We start from the raw sequence: 22,135 nt of genomic DNA, 5'->3' as shown, positions 1-22,135 counted from the left end.
CCCCCCCCAAAAAAAAACTACATAAACTCAAGGGAATATAAACATAATGGTACACGTCTTTATAATTTAAATTGTGGTGTCCTTTGGATGAATCTGCACTATAATCTCCAAGCACAATGTATATTTCCTAGTAAATAAAATCTGAAAGAACTGCAAATCAGAAATAAAAATAGAAGTTGTTGGAAAAGCTCAGCAGGTCTGGCAGCATCTGTGCAGAGAAATCAAAGTTAACATTATGGGTACAGTGACCCTGCATCAGAGCTCCAGTTCTGAGCTTTTCCAGCAACTTCTGTTTTTGTTTCTGTGCATTTCCTGGTGCCTAGTGCGTAAACTTAAATCTGGTATTGTAGATGCATTCTAAGGTGCTGTATAACTGAAGCATCACATCCACACTTTATTTCAAAGCTTAACAATTCATGAACCTTATTGATTGCTCTTATCTGTATTTACTTTTCAATAGGCCTTGCTGCATTGTAACAGCTATAATTATATTTGACCCGTCTGGTTTGGCAAATCCTCTATGCTAGTAACAGGCAACAAGTAATTAGTTGCACTTTATAATTTGTGAAAGGAAGAATGTTGGCTAGGAATCTGGATATTTCTCTCAAATTGGTGTGTAGTTGTATACATCTTTACTCCACTGGAGAGCTCTAGGGGTAAAATGTGGACCTTAAACCAGAACTTGAACAAGTTATTGCACACTTGATCACTTTAACGAAAATGAGTTAAACTTGTTTTAGTAGCCCAAACTCGGTGTTTTTATTACATCTCTAGACTTTAAATTTATTTTTCAAAATGGGGAACTTTGTAACCCTTTTTGCCTGTGCTTTGTGACAGTGGGCAGCAGTGTCTGTTCTATTGTCTGCTAACATCAGTCACTGAAGACTATTACTCACTGACGTCAATTAGTGGGCAATAGTGAAAACGTTCTGATATGAAACAACTCTTCAGCCAGTTGTGTTTAGCATTTCAGTGGAAGGTATGGAATTTTTAAAAACACTTATTGTATCAACCCTAATAGAAATCTGTCTGCTTATATGTACCTAATTTGGCATGAACCAGTGGCCCAGAATTTGCTGGGAAAATCAGTGAATTTTAAGGTGCATGCCATTATTAGTTTGAAATTGTCCTGTACTTGTGCTGAGAATCGCAGCTTGCTATAAATGTCTTCATAGAGTTTCAGGAAAGTCCTGCATTTCCACTTTAATCACCAACTAAGCTCACCACAAAGTTGGGGATGGTACTTTAAAGATGTTAGGATATTTATAACTTCTAGATTAATGATCCTGCTTTGCCACTAGATCTCTGACCCAGAAAAGGAACAATTGAAATAATGGAAACTGATTCCTGTAGGCAGTTTTTATTCACAATTTTTTTTTAGAAAACCCTCACTTTCCCCTTTCTTTCTTTCTTTCTTTTTTCTTTCTTTCTCTCTCTCTCGCTCTCTCTCATTTTTGTTCCCCCCTCTTTATTTCTCTTGCTGTGCCTAATCTACCCTACTTCCTTATGTCATTCTTGTTTCTTTTTCTGTCCTTAAATCATATTGGTTAAGTAGATAAACTGTTGGTCCCATCATTTACCAGGATTCCAGCTAAGCTGTTATCAGCTTGAACTTAAGCAATTTGCAACACAATTTTTTGAGTTGGAGGCAAGGGAGATGTATTAACTAACAGGGCACGCTCCAGCAAATTCTGAGCCAGTGTCTTATTTCAAAATCCACTAGAAGAATTCTTCTAGAAATTTGTTTTTAGCAACCCTGTATCTTCATTCGTTAAATATATGCATGTCTTTCCTAGTAGTCCAGAACTAATGTATTAATATAAATGTTGAATGGGAGTTCTACCTTTTGTAATTCTTTTCCTTGGTTTCTCACTTGCAGACAGACTACCCTTGCTGTCTACATCATCTCATTTATTGGAATGCTCGTTTTCACCTTCACATTAAATCTTGGTTACATCCAAATAGTCTTTGTCACAGCAGGAGCCTTGGGGTAAGAGACCATTTTATATTTCAACTAAATAGATAAAGGAATCCATTAATGTGTTTTGTCTGTATTTTTATGCTATTGCATTGAAAGTGTTATTAATGTTATTTATTGGAGTGATTTTTAAAAATCTATTTATAATTCAGATTAAGTTAATTCTTAAATGGTGTTAGTTTTGCAGCAGGATTAGTTTAAATTTTTAAAATGCAGTATTCAATGAGATGAAAATTTGTGAACCGTTTTTGCTAATTTTTTTTTCCTTGCCATCATTCCTCTCTGGTTAATTGCTTCTTGATAAGGCATAGTTTCAACCTGATAATCAGTATCAAGGTTTGCACATCAGGGTATTCTTCAGTGGGTATCACATTTCAGTCCTGCCTGTTCTGATGTGTTACCTACACACTGGATAGCAATTAGAATTGGGAACTCAGCCTTATTTTTTGCCCCCTTCCACACCACAGTAGTAAGTTCCATCCTATTGTCTATACCTCTATTAGCTAACACTGACTGAAGATTAAAACACAGGAACTTATTGATCTGTTTAAACTAGTCACTGAGCAGACTTGCAGAGTCACCAGGGGAGTCTGATGTCTCTGTCTTGATATTAATTGATTACTGAATGGTATTTGTATTGTGAATAAGTATTATAATTAGATTACTTTTGCCATGTCATTCCTTTTAAATGTTGTGAGTTCAAGTTGATAATTTTTGAGGTCCAAATATATTTTGAGAATGGAATGATATACCTTTGAACTGTTAATTCAGAGTCTCAGCAAGTGCAGTCTTAACACTGTCAGCTGCTCTTCTTTCTCTGCATGCTCCTTACTCACTGTTATATCGTGACTAAAAGCCTTTAAAACACTTAATTGGGATATTAGAATAAAATCTTGGAATCATGATTAGAACTTTTTATAATCCTTCTTAATCAGTGTATATTTTAATAAACAAAGTTTGCTATAGGTCTGTACTAAAAATTAATTACCATTCCTATTGAGACCCTCAACAGCTTAAATTTACAGTGTACCTGACAGTCACATGGCGTCCCAATGCTTCTTATCAAATAATGTTTTGCTTTTTGTGTGAAACATGTACTTTTTTATAATAATGCATTCAAGCTGAAAATAGAAACATTTTAGGAATATTCTTAACTGCTTGTCAGTGATTTTAGTTTCAAATATACAAGTTAATCACTCCAAGCAATAAAATGCAATAAATAAGCTTGTCCATTGAACCCTCCATTGAGATGTAATGGAATCTTTTATCAAATTTATTTGTGACAATGTATCCGCTTTTTATTGTTCTTCAATACTTGTTAGGGACATAATGTTTTTTAAAATGTTTGTAGGTGGCCCAGTGGTGTACTAACATGTTGCGCCACAGAGTAATGGACATGGGTTCACCGCGCGATTCCTTGTATGGTGAGTTCTTGATCTCAACCAGTTAGTCTAGGGGAGATGCTTCCCCAGAGCAAGGGAGGGAAGCCAATTGCACACCTCCAAAGAGCTGGTTCAAGAGCACTATTAACAAAAGCTTAGGAAGAGGTGGTCACCCACCTTTAGTTAGGAAAACCTATGCCATACAGGTTGAAAGATAATTCTCAAAGCTGAGTGGAATAATTCCTATCCTAGCTTTGAACTGTTGAGAAGGTTCGACCTTCTCATTCAGAGGTGAGCACACTGAATATACAGCATTGTGTCCACAGCGCACATATATTGAAAGCTGCGTGCACTGGAGCAGTTGAACTCTTCCAGACAGCTGTAAGGGTATTTGCTCATGCTCCAGGACACTGTAATAAACTAATTTGTTTAAAGTGGTTGATGTTTTATTAACATGTTTAAAAATTTGTTCTTTTCCACTTCAGATGTAAAATACAAGTTATTGTTGCAGACAGTGTTTTTGCCAGTCTCTGTTCACTTATGAAATGAATACATTGCTCATTTAATTATCTCTATTCCCTCTGCTGTGGCTAGCCAGGGTTATTTTATTTATCTTTTTTGATTGCTAAGTAACTAAACTTACTAACTTTACTGACTATTCAGTGAAATGTAGATTGAATAGATTTGTTTTGCACTCACTTTAGTGTGATCTTTGTTTAATGTGACATGTCTAAAATACCATATGATGTTCAATTAGTTAATTGCACTGTTGAATTATGAACTGACTATCAGTTTTCCAACCTTTTCCTTCATGTGGTGCCCAATTTATAGTGGTGAACAACAGCTGAATAAGCACACAGTTTGGTCGTCTCGGTGACTATAAACCCGCAAGTGAAAAAGATGATTCACTGGAAGCTCTCACTTCAGTACGTGCCCAAAAATCGAAGGGGGTCAGATCACTTTTTTTTTAAAGCCACTTTGTTTATTAGTTCAACTGTCCTGAACCACCTTGTGACCCCTGTGTTACAGTTCTGACAGAATCTGTAGTGCATAGCATGATTCATGTGTGCAATAACTAGCACATTTACAGTTTAAGAAAATAATCAGTACTTTTCCTAGTAGACGTTGGGGACTCTTGTAAGGTATACAGTAAAATTCTTGGCATTGAGAACTTCAGATTGTGCTTAATATGCCATTGCTGTACCCACAAGAAGTTGGAATTGTATATGCATAGATTCAGTAGTATCAACACCATAGTAAATCAAATAGTATAGGTTTTAGAATTTAAAAGTTTCATTTCGTCAGAGTCGAATCTGTTACTCTTTTTTAATTTAGCATGCCCCTCCCCAAGTAACTAAATTGGCTTTGTAGCAGTGTGGTTTGCTGCAGATACTATGTGCTTTTTTAACACTCTGCAGAGCAGCGTTGATGTTTCTATAGTTTGTAATTTTAAGAGATGTATACCTATGTAGCTAACTTATGTTGCATCTTTATTCATCCAGATATTAATCCTAATGACATTAATGTTTAAAACAGGTGTAGGATAGCCAGGGTAAATTGATCTGATCCAAATTTCAAACATGAGAAAATAACTCCTCCACTGATGCCATTAACTAAGGATATAACTGAGGAAATGTTGATTGACAATTGATACATTAATAAGGTTGAAAGGCACACATCTACACCCATGTCATTTCCAGTGCCATTCTTCAATCCTCATCCTTAAGTCCTCATCCTTACCTAGCTAGGTTTGTGATTAAATTCAAGTTAAGCGCCTTTGTTTATAGCTTTGTCCTAAATATAAAGGTGTTTTGACTGTACCATTTCAGTTACTAATGCCTACCCATCATTGACTTAATTTGGAAACAATTTCAGAAACTTTGGAAACATTTGTTGGGGGCTGGGAGGGAGAATGATTAGTGCATCTGATTACTTAATGCATTTTTACTCATTAACTACCAATTAAATTTGGCTGCATGTTGTACTTCAGTTCTGTGGATGTTTAAGTATAGTGTTCGAAGATCAGTTTTCAATTTTAAAATTTGCTGAAGGGAAAAAATGAGATTTCTTGTCATTTGATAGTATTGAACTTGGGTATATCTGAGCAAATGCACATTTGTAGAAGTGTTTCATCCAATACTTAGTTGAGTTGCATGATAAATCTTCAGTCATATTTTTTGACAATATCTGAAATTACTTTTTATATTTCTTAAATAATGCATGAAAAAAGTTCAGTACAAACAATCTAGAAGAATATTCACAATTTAATGCAGACAACAAAAGTTTAACTATAGTAAATATTTACCACATAAACACAAAGCAAGACATGTAGTTTGAATTTGCAATAAAAGTAATTTGTTTCTAGTTTGATGAATGCAAACGTTCCCATTTTAAAGAATAGTTTTCTAAATGCATTTGTTTAAAGTCTTTAGTCCATACGTTATTGTGAGCTTGAGTTTCTAGATGAATGTAGATAACAATTACACTTACAGTTCTAACAGCTAAAGTGATCTGGCAATCTATGTATAGTACAGATGCAACACTTGGGGGTTTTGAATAACCTGGGAAAGTAACTTAGTATTTCAATGTCAGATCTAGCATTTTAATTCTTAAAATTTATTTCATTGTTAAAAACTTGCACTTGCTAAGTATTGAAGTCAAAATAAATATTTTCACTGCGATTAGATTATTGTAAGTATCTGAATCTTGTTAAAATGTTTGGTAATATTTATGTACTTGAATAAAATAATTTGTATTTACTCAACATTTCACAGCTGAAATTAGAACTGGACTGTTTGAAAGTTCAGTCACCAAAGGATTCAAAAATGCTGTTTACACTTGGTTGTTTGCTGTGTTTTCTATGCAAAGTGACTAAATACGTTTTTATATTTTCAGTTTTTTCATGACTGGTTATCTTCCATTGGGATTTGAGTTTGGTGTTGAAATAACTTACCCAGAGCCTGAGGGGACATCATCTGGACTTCTCAATGCATCTGCACAGGTAAGTTATGATTTGTAGGTGGAGGATTGTTAAATTATTAATATTTGTCAAGCTAGATAGATATGTTTTGTCATTTGATAAAGAAGCTGATGAATGATATAATCGTCCATGCTCTCTCGTCATTCGTTTATTTAAATACTGGGTGTTGTGATCTGACTAATACTTACATTTCTTTCATCAAGTAAAGTATATTTGACCTAAATTTTAAATGTGAAAATTTAAGTATATTTTTCTCTGTCTTGATCATAAAATCAGAAGATATAAGAGCATAATTAGGTTATTTGGCTCAGAGTCTGCTTCATCATTCAATCATGGCAGATATGTTTCTCAACCCTGTTCTCCTGCCGCCTTCCATAAATTTTGATCCCTTAGTTAAGAAGTATCCATCTATCTCTGTCTTAAATGCACTCAATGACTTAACCTCTACTGCCATCTGCGGGAATGAGTTTCACAGATTAACTACCCGTGGGCTGAAAGAATTTTTCTCATCTCAGTTCTAAAGGATTGTCTCTTCACTCTGACGTTGTACCTTCTGGTTCTAGTCTCTCCTGCATCTTCTCCACGTCCGCTGTATCCAGGCCTGTTCAATGCCAGCACGTCCTTCCTTAGATGTGGGACCCAAAACTGCTTAAATATTCCAAATGTGGTCTGACCGGAGCCTTCTACAGTCTCAGCAATACATTCTGCTTTTGTATTCTAGTGCTCTTGAAATGAATGTTTAACATTGCATTTGCCTTCCTAACTGGTAACTGAACCTGCATGTTAACCTTAAGAGAGTCTTAAGGGCTCCCTAGTCCCTTTGTACTTCAGATTTCAGAAGTCTTTCCCCATTTAGAAAATATTCTTCCATCAAAGTGCATAATCTCACACTTTCTCCCATTGTATTCCCATCTGCCCCTTCTTTGCCATTCTCCTAATCTGTTCAAGTCCTTCTGCAGTCTCCCTGCTTTCTCAACACTACCTGTCCCTCCACCTATCTTTGTGTCATCTGCAGACCTAGCAACAACACCCTCAGTTCCTTCATCCAGATCCCAATACTAACCTCTGTAGAACTTCACTAGTCACTGGCTGCAATCCTGAAAAACGCCCTTTTATCCCTGCGCTCTGCCTTCTGTCAGTCAGCTAATCCTCTATCCACGCCAATACCGTGCCCCTAATACCAAGTGTTCTTACTGAGTAGCCTCCTGTGCGGCACCTTGACAAAGCCCTTAGGAATTCCAGATAGATCATGTCCACTGGCTCTCCTCTAATTTGCTCATCACCTCCTCAAAGAATTCTAATGGAATTGTCAGTCATAACTTCCCCCTGACAAAGCTGAATTGACTCAACCCGATTTTACCAGTTATTTCCAATACTCCAAAATCTCATTCTTAATAATGGACTCTAAAATCTTACTGACCAAGGTCAGGCTAAATAGCCTATAATTTCTGTCAGGGTCCTGCTGCATTTGTTAAACAGGGATGTTTCATTAGCCATTTTTCAGTCCTGTGGAACCCCCTCTGACTTCAGTGATTTCTAAAAGATGCTAATGCTAGCAGTGTCCTCTGTTAACTCCTTCAGAACTCTGGCCTGTCATCCATCTGGTCTAGGATTTATCTACCTTCAGACCTTTCAGCTTCCCCTTCTCCTTAAGTGATGACCTCTGCACTCACCACTGCCCGGACTCTTGAAGTTCTAGTATACCACTGGTGTTTTCCACCATGAAGACTGATGCAAAAATGCCTATTCCTTTGCCGTTTCTTTATTCCCCCTTACTACTACTCCTGCCTCATTTTCTAGTGGTCCTGAGTTCACTCTTGCCTGTCTTACCCCCTTACTACTACACCTGCCTCATTTTCTCGTGGTCCTGTGTTCACTCTTGCCTGTCTTACCTTTTATATATTTGAAAAACTCTTGCAATTTTCTTTTATGATGCTGGCTATCTTACACTATTTTCATCTCCTCGCTTATTGCATTTTTAGTTGTCCTGTAGTTTTTAAAGGCTTTCAAATCCTCTCACTTCCCATTAATCTCCACTGAATCATGTGCTTCTTCTTTTGCTTTGATGCTGTCCTTGACTTCCCTTATCAGCCATGATTGCCTCGTCCTACTTTTAGTGTGCTGGATGAATCTTAGGATGAATTTCTGCTGTGGTTCCTGAATTGCCCTCAGAAACTCCATGCCATTGCTGCTGCACTGTCCAATCAATTCTGGCAGCTTCTTCCTCAAGTCTTTGTAGTTACCTTTACTGAATTGTAATAATGTTACAACTGATTCCAGCTTCTCCCTCTCAAAAACTTAATGGACTAATGTTTCATGCTAAACAATATAGGTCCATAATTTGCGATGGCTGTCATTGGCTAGATTTATCCATGCCAGTTTAACAGCGTCAATACTTTACAAGTTATGAAAGTCTTTCGATGAAAATGTCATGGCAAGATAAACCAGAGTTCTGGGATCTAATAGATGTGCAATCAATTGTCAGACTGAAGGATTGGGACCAAGAAGGAAATATACGATAGAATGGGTGATTTAAATGGTTAATCCAATATAAAGAAAAATGGGATTAAAGGGAAAAAATATTGGGTTTTAGTTTTTATGGTTTTGTATCAACCAATTTAAAACCTGATTAAGCTCCACACTTGGAATAGATCATTTTCAGTGCCCAGCATTTGACAATGATAATTAATTAAAAGTGATGATTCCAGTCATGGCTAACATGTTGCTGGCCCCAGGGGTTTGGTAGAAACTATTTAATCCAGATGAATTCTTTCCTACTGTTTAAATATACTTGTGTTGTTTCTGATAGAAACTTTTGATATGATTATTTATTAAATTGTTGAATTATGGATTACTGTGAGCACTACATTTGATGTTTGAGTTCCTGGCTGATATTCCACATAGGCTAATTTCCTGAGGAGAGGATTTGTTTTCTGACAGTCAAGTAACTTGCCAGCATTTAGTGCACTTGTAATGATCACTTGGTGAGATATTGTTGAGTAATTGTGGAGCTGTATGCAATCTAGTTCATTCCTTTAAGAGGAATTTTGGACAGTTATTTCAGTAGAGTTTTGTTTTGATTTAATTGCAGCTATTTGGAATTGTGTTCACACTGGCCCAAGGAAAGTTGAAAGCTGATTATGGCACATTAGCTGGAAATCTTTTTCTTTGTTCTTGGATCTTTGTGGGAATCCTTCTTACAGGTAATTAATTACTTTTTACTATTTTGCAATTGTTGTGTAATAAATTTCTGCCTGAGGGAAGCAGCACATTAAATCTGCTAAATATATAAAATGCAATGTGGAACAAGAAAGAGGCTGTTCAGACCATCAAGGCCATTCCCTCCACAGATCTTGTATGTTCTTTCCTATTCAGGACAACACTCAGCCCTATCAATCTTAAGAAGGTGGCAGCCAACGACTGATAAAATCCAAGAAGATAAAGCTCTGAAATTTTACCCAGACCCACTTCTATTCTTCCTGTATTTTCTCTTCCCATCACTTCTAGCCCCCCACCTGAAGGGTAATGAAGTAAAACTTCTGGATCAATCTAACGATGCAATATGCACCTCTCAATGCTGACTGTTCCACTTGTTTCTCCGTTGTACTTGGAACCTTCACAATGGTTCTTTTAAACATTTGTCCAGCTTTGAAAGAGTTAATTGCCATTGCATTGACTGCTTTTTAAATATGGAGAAGATAGAGAAAGATACTTTCTTTCAATCTTTTACTCAGCTTTGAGCATTACTAAGTTTCCTTTACTTTTTGTGATCAGTCCATGTTCAGGAATATTTGCAGTTCTCTTTGCAACATAGGGCCCCAAGTCTCCAAGTTATCTTGCTCTGCGAACATTCGACAGTGCATCGGTATCCTTTATGTTTTAAAATCATGTACAATGTTCCCAGTGAGATCAAATCGTAAGATACACTGGGCTCAGATAACCTATTTCAATTTTGTTATTTGAGCTACTTTCCAGAAGTTTGATGTGTTAACAGCTTTGCATTGACTGAATCTTTTTAGTGAAATGTTGTTTTTCATCTAAATTGCTTTCCATCACTCAATGCATATTCCTTTTACACTCAAGCATGTATTTCCTATTCTACTTTTCCATTATTTCTTCCACATTCACTTTAAACTCACCTAGATTTTTTTGGTATGTTCTCCATTTCCTTTACACTACTGATTTGCCTATTGCCTGGCATTATCAACAGAATTTTAAATCATTTGAAATATCTTGCGTTCAGATCATTTTTAAATAACATAGCAGGGAGGTCAAAGCAGACTGCTCAGTAATGTCTCAGCTGATGCCTCTCATTCATTTTTTCCCTCTTGATCTTCATCTCCCCATTACTATTCTTAGCTAATTTCTGTTCATTTAATGAAATTAGTCTCTTATGTTTAAACATATCAGATGGCATCTGAAGATCCAAATAAGCTTTACTGGACATTACTTCTGTTAATGTTAATTCCAACTTCACCTAATTCCATACTAATGGGACATAACCTATTGCTTTTAAAAAACATTAATTACAGCTTAATACCCCATTAAAATATTCATGGAGCTCTTGGAGGGCTAGATACATCAGTTAGCATCTTGTGGCTTGATTTTTCGTCGTTCTAGTGTGCATAGTTTAATAACTTCAGTCTCTTCATACCACCACTTTTTAATTCCGAAGTGACTGTTTTTTAAGCAATTTGATTACCTAGAATTTGTCCATTATTTTCTAAAATGAAGACTGATGTGAAATATTAATATTGACATCACTTCTTGACCTGTCTGCTTTTAAAGAACCTACTAACTGGTTTCTTAACAATTGAGAGAGAACGTCTGAATTTTTCTTGCACCTATCTCCAGTCATCTTTTCTATTCTTGTGGAAGAATAGTTTTGATTCTATTTGTTTCTCCTTTCTCTTCAAAATATTATCATCTTTAGTGCTCCTTGTTTACAGCAGGGATTCCAATATGTTTCTTTTAGATTACATTACATTACAGTGTGGAAACAGGCCCTTCGGCCCAACAAGTCCACACCGACCCGCCGAAGCATAGCCCACCCATATCCCTACCCCTACATTTACATTTACCCCTTACCGAACACTACAGGCAATTTAGTATGGCCAATTCACCTGACCTGCACATCTTTGGACTGTGGGAGGAAACCGGAGCACCCGGAGGAAACCCACGCAGACACAGGGAGAACGTGCAAACTCCATACAGTCAGTCGCCTGAGGCGGGAATTGAACCCGGGTCTCTGGCGCTGTGAGGCAGCAGTGCTAACCACTGTACCACCGTGCCGTCCACTAATTCATTTCATAGGAATTAACGTTGCACCAGGCTTCACTTTTAACTTTGCCTACTTACTCTATTTTGGAAGTGTTTTAATTTAACTTTGCAATCTATGCAGTTATTCTCATCAAAAGCTTAATTTGAACATCAAATCTACCTATTTAGTGGCCACCATAAAAATAGTTTTCAGTTCCTTTTTAGATTATTAGGCATTTCTGATGGATTGTTGAATACCATAGACCGACTGTGGTGCTTCTGTTGTGTTAAATAATAAATTTCTGCCCCGTTTAACTGTTCATCTTCCTTCATCTTAATATTTCCTGGTTTATCCCCATTGTTCCAGGGTGCCCAACTCTCTCATGTTGACTCTTAGTTACCTAAGTATTTAAACATTCTTAACTACTTTCCACTGACAAATGTTTTCCCCAATTATTCTGCTCTTATTAATTTCGACTGTATCAATTGTTAATTCATTCTTAGCTATTTTATCATTACACAGAAGCATTAATTTTCTGCCTAATTCTGTCATCGGAAAGCTTCTATTACAGTAGCTTTATCTCTTTAGTTCTGATTAGATTGTAATTTTTTTATATTGCATTTATACTAGCTGCATATCTAACCACCTATTTTGATTTTGGGTTGCTAACGCACATTTGTTTTCCCTATCTGATTTGAGGTTATCATTTTTTTCCTCAAAAATCAGTTCCCTTCAGTACGTAATTCAGTGATTATTTATTATATAGTATCTTCCTTTGTACCTGGATATCGACATATTACTTCCTGGATATCGACATATTACTTTTATAATATTTCTAACTATTTTTGTACTGAACTTCTACAAAACATTTGGTTCATCCACATTGCCTTTAATGGAACATCAGCCTGTCTTCCTGTGTCCTTCCTGTGTACCATTGCTCCTGGAAAATGAGGTGCTGCACTTTATGTTCTCTCTCAATTCACTTTTATGCTTACCTCCATACTGGGTTCCTGATAAGAATGGCAATAATCGCCATTATGTCATTTGCACCATTTTGGTTTGAAATGCTGCTTTTGATTGAGGAGACATGCACTGTCTTTTGGCACATTCACTTAAGGAATTTAGTTTCTACCTGCTAGATAACTGTAGAAAATTCTTTGAGGCTGTAATTATGTGGCCTTGAGTAATTTTCAGTTCTTCCATCATTTTACTTGTAGATTTCGTTCAAACATGTAATTTAAAAAAAAAATTTTTCAGAACACAATCTTACACCTAGTATGCTTCTTGTTTTTATTTACTTTTTGTCACCTTGATCCTTTGTTAAGCAATAGGTATGTCTTAAGATTCTACTGTGTTTCATCCACTTTTGATTCTCTGGTATCCCTGGGGGTTCTATATTCAGCTGCCTTTTATTTTTGGATTTCTTACGTTCCAGTACTGTCTGTCAGCAGCTTCATTTTGAGAATCCTTGCTGCTCTCATTAGGCTTTTACTCACACTGGAGAAAAGGCTGCAGCGAATCTTGAACTTTGCAAACTCAAATCTTGTATACCTTCAAAGTTTGTTGATTTAAAAAAAAATTTCAACTGACTGTAACTGTAAACATTGTGCACACTCTCCACCCAAAGTATTGTATATTCTTAACCAATTTACCCAGTTTTTTTCCTAATAAATCGCAGAGCTCCTTTTACCAGCTGCTCCTCTCTCCAGCACAGGAAGTATATAGCCAGTTCAACAAACTACAGGTACTAAGTTTTGATTGTATGTTGAGTACTGTAAATACATATAGTAAATTACAGTAGGATTTCACAGCATTTATGCAAAGAAAATCAACTAGGTAAGTCAGTTAATTAGAAAGTTGTATGCAAGTTATTGGTAGTGTGTAATTAGAGAATTTTGAGACATGAGTTTTAGCTTTTGTTAGATTTCCAAGATAGTGAAAGGTTTTGAGGAATAATGTTAGATCCTTCTCTTGAAGTACATGGCTGAAGAATGAAATTCAGAAAACATGTTTAGGAAGCTTTACTCCATTATTCCTTTTAAATCCTGGTGGAATAAATCACTGAAGAATTTTTGACAAAATTGGAAGAGACCAACGTCCTTGTAGTGATATGAATGACTTTCAACCCAACATGCTCTTCTGGTCATCCAGATGCAGCTCTGGGTGGTTAAAACTACATTTCCTCATTCTTGAGATTTAGACAGGACATGGAAGCAAGGGGGCCCCACGCGATTGGTTGAGGTTCCATAATAATGAATTGCTCTCCTAAAGGAGGCTGCTACTAATAGTCTCAAGACCTGAAGTTGTGCACAAATTCTCATCTAAGTACACTGACTCCATCAGAGCTCCTTGAATGTATTTCAGCTTTCTAACAGATTTCCAGTATCTCTTCTCTATACAGTGCGTGAATACTAAAATGCTGATCACTCTTCTGTCACTTGAAATAAAGGCATGTGGCAATACATGGTGGCTATGCAAGTGGCGGTAAGAAAAAAAAGCAGTGGTAAGGGCAGACGTTCAAATGTGAATGGAAAGCTCAATGAAAGGGAGATAAAATAATGTAATTTATAAAGACAGATGCAGCACTTTTCAAAAACATAACACTTTTTCAGTCATTGTGATGCTCATGAACTATTAAGCCTTCATTCTTCAAATTTGACATCCTGTGAACTCTTGTGTGTTCTGCAACATTGTGGGCACACACTGCTCTTGTTTGGTTTACTGACATGTTTGTATTAACAAGTCAATTGTGAAGCTAGTCTGTTTAGGTTTTAGGAAAGAAATATAACCAGTCTTCATGAACGAACCAAGATTGTGACTGTCCGTGGAAAATCGTGTAAGGGTAAGGCGGCGTTATGCTGCTGCTGCTAGTAACAGAAACCATCGTGTAACCAGAAACAATTCTGATGGGGATTTGATGGTGCTGAGGATTGGAACACTGTCCTCTCCTGGGGCATGTGTTGAAATAAAGCTGAATGTATGGAAGGAAAACCTTTTAATTTGTTTAAAGAGACTTGACATGAATTGAGTCCGGTAATCTCAACCTTTTCTTAATTCGCATAGTTCCACAACACAGGGCTTCCTGTATGTTTGACACCAGGTGGCAATCTGTCTCTTGAGGCTATGAAAATAGCTGATGAGGAAATATCACTCTGGTGTTCTGAGATTGCAGTTAAGTTACTTTGTTGGGGCAGTTTAAAGGGAGTTTTACTCTGCATCTGACCGTTACCTGACCATGTCAGGAGTACTTGATGCTGGCTGGGGCTGTCAAAAATAAGTTTCTAACTCTTAACTTAAGCACAAATAAACCCTGATCGACTGACCTGCTGTAACCACTATTCTGTACACGTCAAAACAAGATAGTGTCAGTTTATTTTTTGTTTCTCCAGCAGAAGGTTCATACTCTAGTCTGTCCACCATCTGATGTGGAAAAGTGACAATTTTTTTCCTCCAGCCACTAGACATGGTATGCAACTGTTGTTGTTACAGGTAATGAATCCGTGTAGGGGTATGACTTAATAGTGAAATGTCTTTTTATTAAATCCTTTTCATGTTAAATATGCGCACTCAAACCTTTTGAGTTCTTCATTGGTTGTTAAGGGCAGGTTGCATATGTTACTCTCTTATGAGATGCTTCTAACACAACTATAAAATCCAGTGGGTGACATTAACTGCATGAACCATCTTTTGATTAAACTTTAGTTTAAAGCATAAACATGAAAAGAATGGAGCCACTGCACAACTGTCATAACCTAAATCTGCACACACTACTCATCAAGTATGCAGGTATAAAATGGTGAATTAGCTTCTGTACTTGAGCTTGGTTGTAGCTTTAATGCACCACACTGGAGCAGAAAGAATAGCTGGGAGTGATTTGAGGCCATAATTCATTTTGGAACTCTGCACAAATTACAATATAAAGCTCATGGCCTTTTAAAATAATATAACAATTAGTGCTGTGTAACACACGTGACTTCTCAACCACACTCTGCAATGTTTTTTATCTCTCATGGGCGACTGTCGACATGACTTGTGCAGCATGTGACTGATGATAAACAATGCAGATTGCTGTTGAGGTGAAGTTTAATAGACACCATACCTTCTATTGCAATCACACTGAATATCATGTGGAGTCTCCACACATAGTTCTCCCACCTGACTTTCTTACAACTTATGCTCCAAGCCTGAGTCTTTGGACTGACTTGCACAATAACAACATCTTAATGCCCAAAAATGTAAGCACATATGTAAATGCTTTAAATATTTGAATTATTTAACAAGTTTATCACTTGGCCTCAAGTTTGTACAAAATAATCTCAACAATCACAAGTACTTTAAATCATGTTTTTGTGGCAGTTACCAAAATTATTTTACTTTGATAAACCATAATTCTACCTTCATGTCCCCTTTATATATAGCCTTGAAATCACTCCCTTCTATTGGTGACTTCTAATATATGCTGGACATTTTTATTTCTAAATTGGTTAGTGTTACTATTTTCAGCCATTGTTCTGTCTGGAAGCTGTGTGAGGTAAGGACTCTGCAAAAATGTAACTCAATACTTTTTTGTGTATGGTGCTGCTATTCAAGTAAATTAAATATTTCATCGCCGGGGATTTTTTTAATAAAAAGGACAGGTTGACAGAAGCTGATTTGTAAATTTTGTTCCTTGCTGGTAACAATGATAAACAGACATTTGTATAACATCCACAACGTTGTTAAAGCAAATGTAATTGATTACAATGGAATTGTCATTATTAAGAAAAAAATGTTTAAAGAATATAAATGAGATGTGTTTCAGTAATACTTCTCTAATGTTTTTGTAACTAGAAATGTATTTGTAATAATTTAGTTTGTATGATGGAAACTATCTGAAAGCCTTCATTTTATGTTATGCATTTTTGAAAGCCTCATTTTTCATGATTTAAAAAGATGCTGAATAAAGTTTACTGTACAGATGTTATAATTTTTATGGTTTAATTGGCTATGTAAGTAAACTAACCAATCTTCTTTGGAAGGTTGTAAATGTTCACTTTCATAGGTTCCATTGTTGATTTAAATGTGTGTGCAACAGAAAATAAATGGTTTCATAATTTGTATTTTCTTTACAGTTTTCATAAAATCAGACCTAAGAAGACAACAAGCAAACTTGGCTGTAAGTGCGCAGGTAAATTGATTGTTTAACTCTTTCAATTATGAAGGATTCTGTAGTAATTTGACACAAGGCAGGTTCATAGTGTGCGAGTCTAAGACTTCAGATTCTAGTTTTTTTGACAAATGTATACAGTTCTTTTAGAAGGTAATAAACAGAGTACATAAAGAGGGACCAGAAACTCTTATAAATTTGGATTCTGAAAGGGCATTCAATAAGGTACTGCACATACGGCAACTTAGGGTAGGATAAGAGCCCACGGTTGCCGTGTTCACAGGTGCCGTTAAAATTGGTGGGAAAGCAAGTGGAATTATCTCCTGTGGAATATGTTGGTGTTGGGACATTGTATCATTAAGTAATCAAGGGCTTGTGGGGGAAAGCAGGAATATGGAGTTGAGGACCATCAAATGAGCTCGTGGAATGGCAGAGTGGACACAACTGGTCCAATGGCTTACCTCTTCCAATGTCTTATTCTAGCAATGATTGCTTAATGTTGAAGGATAAGACTGGGCTCTAATTCTTGGCCAGAGAAGCTGAATGTGATAGACTTCAGGATTCGTATAAAATTCATATCAAAAATTGGTTTTCTCATTTGAAGACATGACGCTCTGATCTAAAGTTCAAAACTGACCTTTTAGATGCCTGCTGAAACTCTAATTGAGTTTACATGATGGTTCACAGTGCTGTAAAGACAGTGTCTTTGCCTAAAAATTTAAATAATTCAAGTAGTCATTCCAATTGCAAAAATTCTGATCAGTTGAAGATTATTTTCCATTGCCAAATCTCTCTCTCAATTTACCTGACATATAGCAGTTGAAATTTGGACATGTTTCCATGTCTTGCAGCATCTAGACTTGGAAATCTATCGCCATTTCTTTAGTGCCATCAAGTGAAAATCTGGAATTCCCTCCTTAACAGTACTGAAGATGTATTTACACTGCATGAATTACAATGGTTCAAGAATGCGGCTTAACACGAGCATTTTCAAGCGCAATTAGGGATAGGTTTAAATACTGACCTTAACAGTAATGCTTACATTGCGTAAGAATTCTTTTTGGAAGTACCATTGCCTTCTCTGGTCAAGACTGATAGATAGGTTAAGGTCCCTGTTGACACCACCATTGTCCTGTAAGACATGAAGTTGGAGGCGGCATGAGAATTACAGTAAAACACCTGACAAACTGGCTATTTTACAGCAAACAAAATCCAAGCTGCAATAAGTAGAATTCAAGACCCAAACTACACCAACATTTGATATGGGTAGTTTTATCAGCAAAATGCACTGATTGGAGCATTGTTATATACAGATTATATGCACAGTACCCATTCTGGTCATAAATTGCAGCGATTTGATGGGGAGTGAATTAGTCAACTGCATTCTGGGCAGGTCTGTGTTCAGCCAGAATCAGATGGTGATCACTTAAACAGCTTGTTGAGTAGGAATGAAAGGCATTTTACTGAATCATGTAAATATTTTAGTAAAATTAATTGAAATATTGCAGCCTAGTTACAAAAAAAATATTTACAAGGGCAGTATCCAGAACAGAAAGGAATAAACCTTATTTATAAAGACTCTTTAGTGGTGACTGAACACTAGTTATGCAATATATTTATTTTATTTTTCCTCTCCAGCTTGCTGCTCGTGATTCACTAGAAAAAGTTTCCACATCGCAAAATGAACTCCGTGCACCAGCAGAAACCGCAATCTAATTAAAACGGGAGACTAGATAGCAGTGGTACAACGCACAACTAGTACATAGCACTGAAAAAATATGAACAGCTGCTAAGGGTGCAATGGTTAGAAAACTGTGATAATTTATTAACGGTGACCAATATTTATTAGAAGTTCTTGATGATTGACTCATTTTAACAGGTTTCAAGAGCATTACATTGTTGTATTCCAGTAGCCTGAGTATTTTTACAAAACAACGTAGAATGATCAACTTTCCATCTTTTAAAGTAAAAGTTCATAAAGCCTGTTAACTTTGAACATTTTCATTCTTACAGTCTTCTGCTTTCTACCATTTATAATGTTTTCAATAATTTTCCAAATGTAAGCACACTGAATTTTCAACTTTATTCTGGTAAAAATTCCCATTTCTTTTTTAACATTGTAATTTTTGTTATTGCTCTTGGACATGTTGGATGAGTATCAAGAACTGGTCAGTGTTCTGTAAAGTGAAGGAGTATTGAGTCCTTCAAAAAGTAAACTTTCTAGCCTCCTTTAACATTCTAAGAGAAATTTTAATTTTTTAAGTTAAATTGTGTATAAGTAGCTCTTGCACAATTTGTAACATCTGTAAAAGCAATTTCAGTGGAAATGCACTTGATTCTTGTTAAATAGTCAAAACTGTAATGTGCTTAGCAAGTAGCTTGCACAGATTTGATAGGTTTTTTTATATATATATCTGCAGTGAGTTACAATTTTTTGATCTGTAATGAAATGCTACAGATGTCTATGTATGTAAAGATGTTAGTGGGCAGAAAATATTCACATAATTTGCACTTAAACCTATTCAGTTCACAGGAATGAATACAATAGGTTTAAGATTCGCAGATTATATTCTCTTGAACTTCATGTGAAGCTAGAGAGAGAAAATTGTATAGTTGTCCAGTGCAGTTTATGTACTGTAAACCCCCAAGGGGTGGGGGGGGAACAAATATCTGTTCATCAACTAGATGTGCCTTTAATATTGATAACGCGAAGATGCAACAGATTTCAATTATGTAGATATATTGAATTCTAAGAACTTGTGGTCCAAATGATCAAACTCATGCAAGATCATGAGTTCTTAGAAGCTGAATGGTACTGTATATATTGACAATGTAGAACCAAAGCTGTTTTTTTCTTCCTTGCATCCATGCTAACTTAGCAATTCTGCATTTTCATTCATTTGCAAAGACTTCCAGTTCTTTCATTAGCTACCAGGTGACGTCAGTTTATGAATTAGTCACTGTGGAAGTGCATATTGCTGTAGTTATTTTGGTTCAAGTTTCACATATCTGTATATAATTGTATCATTTTCTTCCAAGTGATTTTAATACACAATGAAATTTTTATTTTGTATACAATGATTTGTTGTGGTTTTTTTTCCAACCCGTCTTTCCCCAGATAGCTTGGCTGATATCAGGAATTGATTGTGTAGAGAATTATGTCTGTAGCCCATCATTCTGCAGTACAGTTTATGGTTGCACTTGTGTGTGCCAGAGTGTTTGTTTCCTGGGAGCAGGTTGGTGGGGTGGGATCCTACACTACTTTAAAAACTGGTCTTTTACATTCGTGGCATTGCTATGAAGTATGTTGGATTACTGTAGTTTAACCCAAATATTTTAGAAGGTCAGTATTTTGTGGCTATTTTATACTAATGTATCTCCTAAATTCTTATTTTTAGGGGGAAAATGTAATCCGGGCTGAAATTGCAATCCAAAAGAAAAGCAATTGATAAATGCATTTTAACACTATTTATGTTCATATAACTGTTAGCTATAAGTTGTTTATTAAATGTTAGTTCAGTAATCTCACTTGCAGGAGCTATTCTGGTGCATGTCCTTTCACCTCTTCTACCTGGATTCCAATTTTCCCCAAACTAAAGGAATGGAAATCTCATAAGGACCAAGTTGTTTAGTATAAATTGGACATCTGGACATAGGAAATGGAACAGAGTGAAAAAGGATGTTCTTATGTGACTGGAATTAAGGTGAATCTGAGAGCCATAAGCTGGCTTTTTCAAACCTGATCTGGAAGTATTTTAGTTTAAAAGCACCCAAGTGTGTGTTTTTCACACCACAAAACTTCGCCAAAGGCTAATGCACAATTTGGGTATAGAATTTCAGGACAATTAGAACTCTACTCAGTTGCCAGGTCTACTTCAGCCTGTGATCTGGGAACTCACTTTTTGTCACAGGGTGAAGCTAAGTATCTTTAATCTGTGACTTACTGGTACTTCATACTTAAATCAGCGAATCAGATAATGACTGAACTGTAGGGAGTGTCCTTGATACAGGTGGTTTGCATAAAATCTCATTGCAGTACTGATGACACCTTTTATAATATCTAGTGTCCAAAAAAAATCCATTGCGAGTAACTAATCTGCTGTTGATTTTTAAAGTTCCCTGAGCCTTATGAAGTGATCCGCAACCTTCTGAGAAAATATTAAAGTAGGTGTATGGAAAATAAGTCTTCCCCTACCACATTGAGTCATTGGAACAGACCCTTCTGTTCAACTTGTCCGCACCGTTCAGACATTCCAATTTGACCTAGTCCCGTAACTCAAACCCTCCAGTCCAGCAACATCCTTTTGTAAATCTTTGCTGTACCCTCTCAAGTTTAACAATTTTTTTTTTTATAGAAGTGTGATCAGAATTGTATGCATATCTTGAAAATTGTTGATGATATGCTATTGATTTTCAGAAACGTTCCCATTTATACCTAGTCTGGCCTGAATGTTGCTCCAAATCCACAACAGTAATTTTACTGCCAATTGCCTTCTGAAATGGCCTAGCAAACCAATAGGTTGTCTCAACAGCAGGTAGAAATGGGCATTAAATGTCCTTGTCAACAAAGGCTGCAATGCATTGTTGAATATTTTAAAAATTAGTCACAAAGCTTCCCTTAACAGTTTTTTTTTCTTGCCCTCTTCTTGAAAGTGTACATTATTTTATGACACGGTGTACTTTGGTGAACTGTTTGGTTTCAGGTTTATGATATTGGATAGTGAAAATATTTGAACCTAAATCTGACGACATTTTAATGGAGTATGCTTTCATGAGTGCCATTTATCTTGCTCTACCTACGCAGCTGGCCATTGTTCATTTAATATAGACAGTGAGGTTGATTAATTGATCCATCTCGGGGATCAACACATTTTAACCCAAATATACTTAGGAAGGTCCAGTGAGATCGGTGGACCTCTTACCTACTAGTATCTTGACTGAGGTTGGCTAATTTGAAAAATGCTGGTGTTTAAAAACTTATGATTTTACCAACCAGTGTGGTCAGTGAGGAAATTATCTTAATATTTTTGTGGGATTGACATGTAGAAATAGTACAGGAAAGTGATATATAGGTAGAAGATTAGCCATATCTTATTGAATGGTAGAGCAGGTTCCAGTGGCTTATCTCAGCTGCTATTGCTAAATGTTCATGAATTCTGGCAGACATCCAAGAGAAATAGATGGCAAGTATCCAACACTAACACCAGTGGAACACTATCAGTTGAGTTGATACCATGCTGATTTAACAGCACTGTGATATGCCAGGACTAGAATTCTAAGCCACATTGGTCTGGGGTATTGTATATGTTTGTGCACAATTTCAAGCTTATTTGTGTAGACACATCTTGATCTATATTCAGGCATATGCATGCATTTTTAGCATGATGTG

General features: G+C 36.2%; 1 protein-coding gene across 1 annotated transcript in view; it reads left to right on the top strand.

Moving 5' to 3' along the window:
* Window positions 1-19,824, top strand: part of flvcr1 (FLVCR heme transporter 1) — a 62,389-nt gene extending 42,565 nt beyond the window's left edge. The window contains exons 8-10 of the mRNA XM_043695857.1: window positions 9,432-9,543; window positions 16,712-16,767; window positions 18,385-19,824. Of these exons, the coding sequence (XP_043551792.1) occupies window positions 9,432-9,543; window positions 16,712-16,767; window positions 18,385-18,462 (246 nt within the window). The 3' untranslated portion in view covers window positions 18,463-19,824. The remainder of the gene's footprint in view (window positions 1-9,431; window positions 9,544-16,711; window positions 16,768-18,384) is intronic.
* The last annotated feature ends 2,311 nt before the right edge of the window (window positions 19,825-22,135 follow it).

This window comes from Chiloscyllium plagiosum, chromosome 9 (genome assembly GCF_004010195.1).
Source record: "Chiloscyllium plagiosum isolate BGI_BamShark_2017 chromosome 9, ASM401019v2, whole genome shotgun sequence".
NCBI lineage: Eukaryota > Metazoa > Chordata > Chondrichthyes > Orectolobiformes > Hemiscylliidae > Chiloscyllium > Chiloscyllium plagiosum.
Note: the sequence above shows the minus strand (reverse complement) of the source record. Positions and strands in the feature narration are given on the sequence as shown.